The following is a 14,632-nucleotide window of genomic DNA, read 5'->3' as shown; positions in this document are numbered from 1 at the left end:
CACACTCTTCACCCTGCTGCCTTCTGGAAAGAGGTACCAGAGCATCCGGGCCTCACGACCAGACTGTGGAACAGTTTCTTCCCCCAAGCTGTCAGACTCCTGAACACTCAGTGACTGGACTGACACACACACACACACACACACACACACACACACACACACACACACACACTTTCACCAATACTCAGTATTTTGCACATTGCACTGTCTTGTGTCTGTATCGTCCTGTTCTGTCTAGTGTTGCACTGTCTTGTCTTGTTTTTTTTTCAATTTTTTGCACTTTACGTAGTCCTGTGTTTGTCCGTTATATGTCGTATGTAGCACCAGGGTCTCGCAGCAACGCTGTCTCATTTCACTCTGTACTGCATCACTGTACAAGGTTAAAATGACAATAAAAGCCACTCGACTCGACTTGTTTATAGTTTCAATTAACCAGAATTGAGGGAGAGAGCTGGGGGCAGCTGTCTGTCAGGAGCAGAGATGGGCAGTAATGCGTTACTTGTAAGGATTGTCTTATTGCACTGGAGTCACACTGGGTTAAATATTTACACTTGGGTTTTAAGGGGTATTTATTATTTTCTTCATTATTTTATTTACGGGTTGTACGGAAGCCCCAAATGCAATTTCATTGTTCTCTGACAATGACAATAAATAAATAAATACAAATACAAATACAAATACATATCCGATTACTTTTTTCAGGTAACGAGTAAAGTAAGGGATTACTATTGCAAAAACGGTAATTAGATTACTGTTACTTTCCCGTAGGAACGCTGCGTTACTGCGTTACTAAAACCGTGATTTTTTGCGAGAATGTCTCACGACAGTGACGTAAGCGAGTGCGCCGTTAGTGACAACAGCTGTGTGCAGATCAACAATGGATCACATATCGAGTGCAGAGAGAGTATGAGCGTGCAGCGTTTAAAGCGTGGAAGTACTGACCTTACTTTGAGTTTGATTCCATAAAAAGTGACAAAAACATGAGTGTCCGCTGTGCGTGGGAAGAAAACTTCTTTTTACAGCGAAAAAACCCCTAAACTTCCAACAAGCACCGAGTAGCTACGACGTAATGGGAAACTCACAGAGAAACTCGCGGATTCTTCCACTGACCGCGGCACACCTGCACCAGGGTAACCCTCCGCCTGCCCCACTCCTGCTTTACAGGTGAAAATAGAGCAACAGGACCGCTGAGTCTTTGACTTTATTTATTTTCTGCTGTGTTTTACTTGCATCTATTTGAAAGACTGAGTGTAAACACACACAAAAAAATTATTTTATGTGCTGGAATGTGCAGAAAATAGGTTTAAATAGTTAAACAATTTCTTCCAGTCAGAGAATGTTGCAATAATTAAATTTTTGCTTGATGCATAAAGTTAAAAGATTAAAACTAATAAAACAAGTTTTAAAAAGAGACTTTTCCATTTGATTACATTTTGTATGATGGATTATGCAGAAAAAGTAGAATTGGGCTGAAAGATCTATCGCTTTATCACCTATTCAGGTTGTAAATCGTGTTTTTAAAAAGTAACTAAGTAACTAAGTAATTAATTACTTTTGAAAATAAGTAATCAGTAAAGTAACGGGATTACTTTTTGGGGAAGTAATCAGTAATTAGTTACTGATTACTTTTTTCAAGTAACTTGACCAACACTGGTCAGGAGTGGTTAGTGTCATCGTAATATCTTGAAAACTGTTTGTACATTAATTAAACTGCTGCATGACATTAATGTTAGTTTATCAAACTAACATTAATGTCATGCAGCTCATGCAGTGTAGAAAAGCGGTATCTGAGAACCAGTCCACAGATGATCGTGGCTCATTTCCTTTCCCGTTCCCGTGGGCAGACTTGGCTGGGGAATGGAGGTTAGTGGTGGCGTGTGGTCAGCGACCCCCCAGAGGAGAGGTGGTGCAGTGGTTTCAGGGAGCGGTGCCAGGGAGGCTGGCAGGGCAGCTGGGAGCAATTTACTAATCACACCCTCCCTATTTTAATAGGACTGGAGAGGGGAGCTAACTGGAGACAAGGCAGCTGGAAAGCTGCGGGAGCTCACGAGTAGATGTCACCATTGTAAGTAAATGACCACTGCATGTTATCTAATGCAGCATTTCTAAACCGCTATGATAACATTTCATAAGCCAAAACATGACTGTGTTTATTGGAAAATCAGCAGATCAAACATGATGCTCAGAGCATTGTCGTTTATTTCTCCTTCTTTTTTTCTTAATTACATTTAGTCACATCTGATGCTGTTTTTACTTTTTTAAAAACCACATTGACCAATACTCATGTCGTGGTTGCAATATCTGACAGTAGATGAATTTATTAGCATTACAAAGGTTTAGCTGGTTATGATGACTAGAAGAATGAAGAGAAACCTTCCTGTAAGTATTGTTCTTCCATTTAAACCATAATTTGCCACGGCAATCATACCAGAATAAAATTAATGCTTTTAAAATATTTATTTTGTGATCAACATCAGTACTCTCAATCCCAAGTTGTAATGGAACATAATGGAATGAGTGTTGTTTGATTTTGTCAAATACAAAGGGCTTTTACACAGACACACTCCTACTGAAACTGGTGTTATCTGCATCCCATCCAGGATGTAGATACGGTCTGATCCAGTTCTGGTTACTGAGAAAAAGGCTCTTTGTTCTGTCTCTATCAGTGCATTAATTGCCTCTCCTACATAATTATGTACTACACATTACTTTACACCAACTGATGTTCAGACGTCTCTAATCTGGAAAACATTTAATCTTATTAGAATGTGTTTGTCTTTGTAGAAGACATGTCAGGTAACAAAGAGGCTCAGTAAACAAAAAACAGTAAAAAAGATTCATGGCATCATCACTTCCTGCCATATCATTACTGTTTCAATGAGCTGCCATACTATGTGTAAAGTACTGTACATTACACAACATCAACACATATTACATATTAACAAATAGTTTTACATTTAAACAGAAAAGAAGGCAAGATTAAGCAGCTATTACACATTAGTAAATCTGAAGCACTGTTCTGGGCCCCTTGCATCCTCATCGGCTTGATGCCAAAACCCTGTCCTCTAATTCCACTATCACTCATTTTGATAGCAGCTTACTGGGAATGTACCAGTAATAATATCTGCAGTTAAAACAACACTCATTCAGACACAAATGCACAGCCTGATGCAACATTGTTTAAGCAAAAGGCTGTAAGAAGTAGGCCATTACAAAACAGAAGTGGTGTAGCTGCTGTTCACAATCTGACAAAATAAATAAATAAATAAATAGTTCCAGTACTTATTTATCATAAATACTTGAAGTAATATCAGTAATATCATGCAGTGACAGTAGGGTTAGTGTGGAAACTCTAAATTGCCCACAGGTGTGAGTGCGAATGCGTGTCTGTGTCTGTGTGTTGGCCCTGTGACCGACTGGCGGCCTGTCCAGGGTGTACGCTGCCTCTCGCCCTAAGACAGCTGGGATAGGCTCATGCCCCCCGCGACCCTGAGAAGGATAAGCGGAAGAGGATGGATGGAATTGTAAATTACTTCTTGGCCTATAATCTGTCAAACAGATCTTCTCTCCTCTCTCGGCCCTCGGTATTTCTCTGGCTTCTTGTGTTCATTTCCTTGATGTTGGTATAGCCACATCTATCACTACGGCCGTCTTCTTCTGCTTGTCCATCACCTTTGGGGAAGTAATCAGTAATTAGTTACTGATTACTTTTTTCAAGTAACTTGACCAACACTGGTCAGGAGTGGCTAGTGTCATCGTAATATCTTGAAAACTGTTTGTACATTAATTAAACTGCTGCATGACATTAATGTTAGTTTGTCAAACTAACATTAATGTCATGCAGCTCATGCAGTGTAGAAAAGCGGTATCTGAGAACCAGTCCACAGATGATCGTGGCTCATTTCCTTTCCCGTTCCCGTGGGCAGACTTGGCTGGGGAATGGAGGTTAGTGGTGGCGTGTGGTCAGCGACCCCCCAGAGGAGAGGTGGTGCAGTGGGTTCAGGGAGCGGTGCCAGGGAGGCTGGCAGGGCAGCTGGGAGCAATTTACTAATCACACCCTCCCTATTTTAATAGGACTGGAGAGGGGAGCTAACTGGAGACAAGGCAGCTGGAAAGCTGCGGGAGCTCACGAGTAGATGTCACCATTGTAAGTAAATGACCACTGCATGTTATCTAATGCAGCATTTCTAAACCGCTATGATAACATTTCATAAGCCAAAACATGACTGTGTTTATTGGAAAATCAGCAGATCAAACATGATGCTCAGAGCATTGTCGTTTATTTCTCCTTCTTTTTTTCTTAATTACATTTAGTCACATCTGATGCTGTTTTTACTTTTTTAAAAACCACATTGACCAATACTCATGTCGTGGTTGCAATATCTGACAGTAGATGAATTTATTAGCATTACAAAGGTTTAGCTGGTTATGATGACTAGAAGAATGAAGAGAAACCTTCCTGTAAGTATTGTTCTTCCATTTAAACCATAATTTGCCACGGCAATCATACCAGAATAAAATTAATGCTTTTAAAATCTTTATTTTGTGATCAACATCAGTACTCTCAATCCCAAGTTGTAATGGAACATAATGGAATGAGTGTTGTTTGATTTTGTCAAATACAAAGGGCTTTTACACAGACACACTCCTACTGAAACTGGTGTTATCTGCATCCCATCCAGGATGTAGATACGGTCTGATCCAGTTCTGGTTACTGAGAAAAAGGCTCTTTGTTCTGTCTCTATCAGTGCATTAATTGCCTCTCCTACATAATTATGTACTACACATTACTTTACACCAACTGATGTTCAGACGTCTCTAATCTGGAAAACATTTAATCTTATTAGAATGTGTTTGTCTTTGTAGAAGACATGTCAGGTAACAAAGAGGCTCAGTAAACAAAAAACAGTAAAAAAGATTCATGGCATCATCACTTCCTGCCATATCATTACTGTTTCAATGAGCTGCCATACTATGTGTAAAGTACTGTACATTACACAACATCAACACATATTACATATTAACAAATAGTTTTAAATTTTATACAGAAAAGAAGGCAAGATTAAGCAGCTATTACACATTAGTAAATCTGAAGCACTGTTCTGGGCCCCTTGCATCCTCATCGGCTTGATGCCAAAACCCTGTCCTCTAATTCCACTATCACTCATTTTGATAGCAGCTTACTGGGAATGTACCAGTAATAATATCTGCAGTTAAAACAACACTCATTCAGACACAAATGCACAGCCTGATGCAACATTGTTTAAGCAAAAGGCTGTAAGAAGTAGGCCATTATAAAACAGAAGTGGTGTAGCTGCTGTTCACAATCTGACTAAATAAATAAATAAATAAATAGTTCCAGTACTTATTTATCATAAATACTTGAAGTAATATCAGTAATATCATGCAGTGACAGTAGGGTTAGTGTGGAAACTCTAAATTGCCCACAGGTGTGAATGTGAGTGCGAATGCGTGTCTGTGTCTGTGTGTTGGCCCTGTGACCGACTGGCGGCCTGTCCAGGGTGTACGCTGCCTCTCGCCCTAAGACAGCTGGGATAGGCTCATGCCCCCCGCGACCCTGAGAAGGATAAGCGGAAGAGGATGGATGGAATTGTAAATTACTTCTTGGCCTATAATCTGTCAAACAGATCTTCTCTCCTCTCTCGGCCCTCGGTATTTCTCTGGCTTCTTGTGTTCATTTCCTTGATGTTGGTATAGCCACATCTATCACTACGGCCGTCTTCTTCTGCTTGTCCATCACCAGTTTGTCTCTTTGTATCTGGAAGTCCCCCAGGATCTTAGCTCAGGTCTGTCCCCAGGTTTGTCCAGTCACTGGTAGGATTCTTGATGTCAGCCATTTCTTCTATCTGATGGTGGTCCTGTGCAGGAGCCTGTTCCTCCCAATAGTTCCTCTCTTTGTTCCTCTTCTTTCTCAGGTTTCTGCTGCCAGATGTATTGACTAAGCATATGATCAGTTGTCCATCTGGCTCATGAATGCTTGTTGTCTTATCCTGGACAGTGGATCTGACACTCACTGGTCCTCGACCTCCTTCCTTTCGCTTGGCGTACAATCTCAGGATGCTGGACTTACCCTCATAACTTATATATATATATTATATATATATATATATTATATATATACTATTATATGTATAATATATTATATATAATATTATATATTATAATATATAATATGTGTTTTGTTTTTACACTGAGAAACATTGTAAATGACTTTTTGACAGGCAATGGCTTTTTGGCACACTAGCAGGAGGAGGAAAATAGCAGAGTGGTCTACAGCTTTTGAGAAGTGGAGATATGGAAATTACTTTTATTATATCACAAAAGGACAAGAGCATGATGGTAAGGTGCAAACTGTGTCCATGACAGAAACTTCAGCGTGCTACTTATACAGCTTCTGCACAGATAGCTTTGCTACCACAAAGCTAGCCAAGAACCCAGAGTGATATATGAAAGCTGAGTGCATGCCAACCCAAGCCCAGCAGCCATACTCAACAGGTATTAAGGCAGCAATGAGCAGTCAAGCTTGCAGTGTTGTAAGAATCATCGTGGTGTTGGTCTATTAGTCTATTTGGGCTGTTTTTCAGTTTTGGTTTGTGTTGCTGAGTTTGTGTTCATATGTAAAACCTAAAAGAAATATTGTCCTTGTGTAGGGATTTGTTTCAGTGTGCGCGACTGTAAGCCAACGTTTATACTGTTAATTGGTAATTTTGTCATTTTATGAAGCAATGAAAAAGTAATTTAATAAATAGAGTAATAAATTCCTTTCTTGGGCAAGTAGTACATAATGAACTGCATTACTTTTAAGAAAAGTCACAAGTAATTTGTTCTTTTGAATTTTGTGAACATTTTCCTGAAAAGAAGCTCATTGGAAATCCTCCTCAAGTGACTGATTTAAGAATAACAACTGAGAACAGGGTATGGACTCATCAGATGGCTATTACTCCACCAGTAGTGTAGTTTAACTCAGTCTACTGCCAATGTGATCACAGGATATCACACTAATTTTGTTCCTCTTTACAGTACTGATGCTTTGTGGTCAGCAAGACCAAGAGCCAAAGGCTTTCAGGTTTACAAATGTGTCAACTTTCTAGAAACCCTTAAAATGTTGTCAAGAAAGAGGAAGAAAAAGAGAGAGAAACGTTCTACTGTTCTGTTACATTTTCAGTCTTAATTGGTTTAATCACATGCTCTAAATGGAGGCAAGATCCTGCTACACTTGGACACCACTCAGAACCACTCCATAAATCTGTGAGAGGATGACTGATTTTTGATGTGTATGTACATTTTCTCCTCTTGGATTACAGAAATTTAAGGAAAACTCAAGAGATAGTAACAGGAAAGCAAAGAGAAGGAACTGAATGCAGAGGACCCAGCCGTGCAGATTGCTACATTCTGTTTTTAAATGCAACTATAAGCATTTAGGTTGCTTGCTACACAAGCAGGAAAGGAATTTGAAATCTCGGGACCAAACAAAGGAAATACAGGTATGATTGTTGTATAATGCCGGGATAAAGTTTGTACCTGGGCCGTTTAATTTTGATGTCTATCTCAACATCAATGGGACACAAAATGAGCAGGTAAGGAGGGTGTGTGCAGACAGGTGAATGGAAAACAATGGAAAACTGAGGACATCTGGTGGGTGGACAAGGTGAGACAAGATGTACGGGGCAAAATAAAAGACAAAAGCAGGTCTCATGACTGAGAGAGTAGAAATTCTGCAAGTATTTTCTACATGTAATTTGCTAAAATTTGCTAAAATATTTATACATTGACAAAAATACATCTTTTTTGACTGTGTCTTGATGCATGCTCAGTCATCCAGGTATGTAATTTCCAAAAATATTGATTCTGTTCATCTGGATGTAGCATTTTCAGTGGGAGAAAGTCCATTGTTCATTCAGTGGGCTGTTTGTCATTGTGCAAATGTACTGTTTGTAAAGTTGAGGAAACCTGCAGTCAGCTGAGACTGAAGAAGTCAGTTGGATGAGTGTTGATGTGCCATCTCCTCCAGGATGGCACATCAACACATGCCACTGGCCCAAGGTTGCTGTGTCTCCCAGTAACGTCTCAAGAGCATCGAAGAGATTGTAGGAGAGCTAGACAGCAATGGAAAATCATTAACCATCTAACATATTCATCATGACTGGTCAGTGATGGTCTGGGGAGGCACATCCATGGAGGGACGTACAAAACTATCCTAGGCAACGGCACCCTGACTAGGGGAACCCAGGACAAGCTGCACCAGCATGGGGTCTCACAGTATGTCCAAGATGCATAATAATACCTGGAGGATGAAGTAATTGATACCACTGACCGGCCCCCCACACTAGCCTCACCTAAATCCAATAGAACAGCTTTGGGACATGTTTCAGTCCATCTGACCCCCCCAGCTTACAATCAGATGATCCAGGAGCTCAGTGATGCTCCAGATCTGGGAGACCCCCCAGCAACTGCACAACTGATTGTCTCATTAGGAGAATGCCCCGACTGGGCATGCATACAAGTACGTTGCAAACTACTGAGTAGTTGGTATGAATGTCTAAATGTAGCATTTTGAATTGCTGCGAGGAAATTCAAAATGAATGCGCTTGCCTCATCATTCTTCACTTCATTATTTGGGGTGTCGTTGAATTCAGTCCTCTCTAGGCTGATAATTTTCATTTCTGTCAATCAATGTGGCCTCTTCTTACTTCTGTTTGTGTTGAATTCCCTCCTAAAGTATTTTATTATATTCATTAAACTGACTATGAGTTGCTGTAAGCTGTTTAGACTGGTTAAGTGGTATAATTCTGCATATTGCTGTATTTCATCATAAAAATAATAATATATCCTTTACATATAATTACATTTAGTGTTATTCATGTGGTGCGTTATAATTCTATTCAGTGCCATATCCCCTACAGTAGGTTCATTTCCCCACACTCACTTCCAGCTCTGGTAGATAACGCTGGTAAACTAATTTAATAGAAGTCGAGTGATTTCATCTTTTATGAATGATAAATCTTCCCACATTCCAATTTTTAGAGAGCTTCTCACATAAACATTAGCAATGATCTAGTAGGCCTAGAAGCATCTTTTCTCAGTTAGTTTGTATTGTTTAGTCAAAGGATAAGTATCACTGCTCACCGACCAGTTTTAGGAGATGAGATCAATCTTTTATACCCAAGAATAAATTTGGAAGTACATGCTAAGACATTTTAGACAATATGATCTTCATAAAAAAAAAACCAATATATTGAAATAAATACACAAATGAAAAGATCAACAAAACAAGGGATCGAGTTAAAGTAAAAATCACTGCTCGGGGTAATTAAATATCAAAATTGTGTAATATGTAAAGAAAGCTTTGATGCTGATTCACTACAGGAGGAGAAAAGTGCCTCGGACACATTTATTAAGATCGTGTACAGCATAAGCTTATCTAGCTTCTCATGTGGAATTACAGATCTTAGATTACTGGTATATTTCTTCCCATAAACTCGATTCTGTTCATCTGGACGTGGCGTCTTCAGCGGGAGAAACGTTTCATCATCCAGGTGACTTCTTCAGTCTCAGCTGACTGCAGCAGTTGTCCTTCTTCTCTCCTGGATCACCTGGACCTTTCTTCCCAGCTTAGACAAACATTCAGCTTAGATAACCACATTTACTCAGGGCCTGTTCGATGGGATTTTCTGGCTGCTGTGTATGTGGGGATGGTGTTCGCTCTGTGCTGTAGCGTCCTGATGACACCCATCAGCTGCTCCAGTCGAGGATGAGAGTCAAACCTTAATTACTGATCCATACGCGTCGGCTAACAGTACACATCAACTTTTAAATGCCCCCCATCACTGATGGAAATCTCATGGAAATGTGGGGTTGCTGTTGTGGTTCTATTTCAAAGGCCTGTATTTTCAGATCATTTATTACATTAAACTATAAAGGGTGTTTTCACACTAATGTTTAGTTCTTCAAAAGTACATTTTTCTGCTTTCATTTATCACAAATTGTGTTTTCTTTTACCTGATTATACAGGATACTAAATCTGAGTTGTTTCTATTTCTTTAGCGTCTCACAGTTGCCTCAAGGCCTCAGCTTTATTTGCTAAAGACATGTCATTTTAGCTTGATTACTAAGGCAGTTAGTAATCAGACTTCTTCTGTCACTGCTGTGTGTGGCTAAGAACCCCCAACGTCAGGCAGGGCATTGCCACAAAGCATGCTCATATTTCAGGTAATTTCCCAGAAGCACACATTACACTTATTGTCTCACATAAGTTTTGTTTGGGTTTTTTTGTTTGTTTGTTTTAAATTGCAACATATTTTATTATGTAACATGTATTTACATAATACATGTTACATAATATGTGTGAAAAGTGTTGCCCCTTCCTGATTTCCTAGTGTTTTCCATATTTATCAAATCTACATGTTTCAGATCATCAAACACATTTTAATATTAGACAGAGATCATCTAAGTAAATACAAAATGCATTTTTAAGTGATGACTTCATTAATTAAAGGAGAAAAGTTACCCAAACCAACCTGGTCCTGTGTGGAAAAGTAATTGCCCCTATTGTTAAATCATGATTTTACTTTGATTTGCCACATTTTTTGGAAAGCTGAGTTCAGTTTCACTAAACACACTCAGGCCTGACTACTGGCAGACCTGTTGAATCAAGAAATCCCTTAAATAGAACCAGTCTGACAAAATGAAGCAGTGAGAGCCCCACTGGCTCTCTCACTGAACCACGGTGAGACCCATTAACCACAAATGGCGAAAACATGGAACAGTGGTGAACCTTCCCAGGAGCGACCAGCCAACCAAAAATAACTCTACGAGCACATTGATGACTTATGGAGGTCACAAAAGAACCCAAGAACAACATTAAAGAACCGCAGGCTTCACATGTCTCAGTAAAGGTCAGAATTCACGATTCAACAATAAGAGAGAGACGGGGTAAAATGGCTACTATGAACAGCTTAAAGAGAAAACCATTGCTGACCAAAAAGGACACAAAGGTCTCACATTTGCAAAAAAAACCATCTCGATGATCCCCAAGACTTTTGGGGAAATATTCTATAGACTGGTGAGACAAAAGCTGAACTTTCTGGAAGGTTGAGTCCCATTACATCTGGCATAGCTCTAACAGCATTTCAGCAACATTAAAAGATGGTGGTTGTAGTGTTATGGCCGGGGGCTGTTTTGCCACGTCAGGACCTGGAAGAGTTTTTGTGGTAAACATGAATTCTGCTGCCTCCCAAAATATCCGAAGGAGGATGTTCAGCCATCAGTTGAAGTGCATTTGGGTTCTGCAGCAGGACAATGATCTACACCAACACCACCACCTCTGAATGTCTTGATGCATGGTCGATCATCCAGGTGAGGAAATCACAAAAAGTAGCGTTTCAGTGGGAGAAACATTTTGTTACTCAGTGACTTGGTTGGGGAAACCTGCAGTCAGCTGAGACTGATGAAGCGACGAAATGTTTCTCCCACTGAAAACGCTACGTCCACATGAACAGAATCAACGTTTTGGGGTCCACCTGTTGGAGTTTCCTAGTCCTGACCTGAATCTGACTTATCCCTCCACCGTGTTGTAAAGAACTCATTGCCGGTTACATCACTGTGGCTGTTGCTGCTAAGGGTGGCCCAACTACTTATTAGGTTTAGGGGGCAATCACTTTTTCACACAGGGCCATGTGGGTTGTTTTCCCCCTGATCATAAACACCTTTTAGAAACTGCATTTTGTGTTTACTTGTGTCATCTTTGTCTAATATTTACATTTGTTTGTTGGTCTGAAATATATAAATATATTTCAAAATATACAAATAAATAGGAAATCAGGAAGGGTGCAAACAATAAACACAGTGGTGTGAAAAGACCACACTGTATTTATTTGTTCAGTTTTTGTTTTGCACGCATGCTTGTCATTATGTAGCAGTACTCAGCTTTATCTAAGGAGGTAAGACTTTGTGTTTTCTACAGTGTATCTGAAGATGTTGTGAATTGTAACACTGGTAACGTTTTTCCCTCACTGCATAATAACCTATCAGAATAACAAAGGTCTTTTCACACTAATTCATATAACTACAAACGCATAAAAACAAAAGCTTTCTTTGTTAATCGCTTAAGCAGTAGACACATCAAAGCAATAAACATTCTGTACCACTGCTGAAAAACACAAAGATTTTTCTCCAGTTTACGCACACTGTCTCTGCTTACATAGAACCTTAAGTAGGTCATAAAAGCACTTTATTTTACACAAAATGTTTGCAGTCACCAGCAACCTGGGCTTTAGTATCTTGCTCAAGGGCAACTGGCACTAGGAGATGCCAGGAAGCAAACAGCCAACCCTGCAATTAACAGATAACCTGCTTCTGTTATATGAGCCACAGCCACCTTTGTGCATGGCTACATGTACACACACACAGACATATTCTAGTTAGTTTTATCTACATGTCAAATACAATGTACATGCATATAAGCAGAACAAAGACTCCCCCCTCTGTACAGTGTAAATAGGACAGATCGGGAAAGAGAGAAGATATGAGAAGCAAAAAGAAGGAGAAGATCAGATAACTTACTGATGGGGGGAAGTTGATGGGATAAACAGGAATAAATGGTGAGGAGAGGGGTTGTTACATCGACCCCCTGATGTTTTTATCAGGAACTAAAAGCTGTCAATTGTCTTATTATATTTATATTAGAACTCTTTTTGCATTTGAAATGCTGTTCTGTACATATAATATAATATATAGCAGCATAAGCACTCAGGAAAGAGTGCTTATGGATATGAACCTGATAACAGCATTTCATTAAATCTAACCTCCCCCCCAAGGATGTTCATGTGAATATTAAATCACTTACCTGCTGGTCAAAGCATATTTTATTAGTTGAGTGGGCACATTACTGATAATAGAAAAATATGAAAGCATAAATACAGCTCTTATTTATTTACTGCAGTTCAGTCGCACAGTGTGTCCATCCTTAACAGTGTGTGTATGTTAGTCGTGGAATTTTGCGATGTTATATTAATTATTAAAATGTTTTCATTTTTGTTCATTCATAAATCAAAAAAACGTACTTGTCATTGCACATTAATTCACTGACTTGTATTTCTGATACGTATTTTCTTTACATTTACGAAAGGACTGTGTTATTGTTATATGCCTTACCATATAAAGCGCCCTGTTGTCATTTGGCGCTGTATAAATAAAACTGAGAATAATTTAGCGGGTCTGGCTGTTTAAACAAGGCTGCTGTCGGCTTTTTCGTATCTGTATAAAATCCATTTAAATTACGCCCAAGACGTCCTTAAACTCACTTCACCCACCTTTTCAGGAAGGCATAAACCGCTGTGACAATATTTCTTTACAAATCAATGGACTGCACAACTGATGACATTTATATGGAAGACCTGTATAGTTTTTGTCCTGTAAGTCATTTAACATCACACGCAAGTGAACATATTCAAAGCTTATTGGCAAAGCAGAAAAATATTCCCAAAAATCACTCACCATTGATGTTCCAGAGAGGCTGAAGCCCTCCAACTCCGTTACTGTCGTTACTCATGATTCATGGCGCTGAACCGACAACAGCCAAGACGAGACTTTTCTCTCCCTCCTTTTCTCTTTTTGCTCTCGTCCACGTTGTTTTTCTTTCTCCAAGTTTTCTACCCACTGTCACCCTTGCGTAGATGATGTTATCCTCCGCTCCGCTTTTCAAGCACACTCACAGTTCACATTATGTTCCTCCTGCTTGTGTGGTGTTTTCTCTTTAACCAGTTTTCATAGTGTAGTTTCCCTCCCTGGATGCGTTTTCTAATAATAATAATAATAATAATAATAATAATAATAACGGCGACAAAAATAAATTAACAGCTGTTATAGACTTAACACCTATCCATATCCCAGGCTTCGCTCATTGATCGCAAATCCAAAACGTGCCCGCTCAGCTTCAGCCACAGGGTTCTCGTTCTCGCGCGCACCGCACGTTCGTTCTCTCACAGCCTGTAAAGAAGGAGCGCGAGAGAGGAAGAGAGACGAGGAAAGACTTGTGATGTCATGTCCTTCAGCCAATCCCGGTAAATAACTTGGCATTGAACGTTGACTCACAGTGCTGTTGTACCAAAATGTTAGTTTAGGGATGCTAATAAGTCACTCCTGAGAATTAGCAGGTTGATATTCTCTAGTCTATGTGAAATACTTTAATTTAAAAACATGAAGTTCAGCTCAGTGCATCTTTTTTTTACTAAATTTGTGGTTAAGTTTGCAAAAGCTGGAGATGGGAAAGCAGAGAAAGGAGAGCTGTGATGAGAGCAGAGAGGAGTGGGGAAATGCATTTCCGTGCATTCAGCGAACTGAAGAGTTTAGAAATGAGGCTGTCTATAACCAGCAAGTAAAAACCAAATGCTATGTTATCAGTTTTCTTCCACAAGGAGTGAAAATCATTTGCAAGAAATACTGCTCCGAGCCATAAACTACCATAAACCCTTCACTATATCAACCAGCTGTCTTTGTTTCACTCATCTGAAATGAAATAGGTCCTACCCTTCAAAGGAGCCCAGCTGATGTTAAGCTGTCACTGTCAGCACAGTAAGTAGCTTTAAATGTGACAGAAAAAAGAAACACACAG

At 39.6% G+C, this 14,632-nt stretch overlaps 1 protein-coding gene across 1 annotated transcript in view; it reads right to left on the bottom strand.

Annotated features, from left to right (window-relative positions):
* Positions 1-14,035, bottom strand: part of chrm4a (cholinergic receptor, muscarinic 4a) — a 72,831-nt gene extending 58,796 nt beyond the window's left edge. The window contains exon 1 of the mRNA XM_005938708.3: positions 13,516-14,035. Within this exon, the coding sequence (XP_005938770.1) occupies positions 13,516-13,570 (55 nt within the window). The 5' untranslated portion in view covers positions 13,571-14,035. The remainder of the gene's footprint in view (positions 1-13,515) is intronic.
* Between the last annotated feature and the right edge of the window lie 597 nt (positions 14,036-14,632).

The sequence above is a fragment of the Haplochromis burtoni genome, unplaced genomic scaffold, assembly GCF_018398535.1.
Source record: "Haplochromis burtoni strain Fernald_Lab_line unplaced genomic scaffold, NCSU_Asbu1 Contig_205, whole genome shotgun sequence".
Taxonomy (NCBI): Eukaryota; Metazoa; Chordata; class Actinopteri; order Cichliformes; family Cichlidae; genus Haplochromis; species Haplochromis burtoni.
Note: the sequence above shows the minus strand (reverse complement) of the source record. Positions and strands in the feature narration are given on the sequence as shown.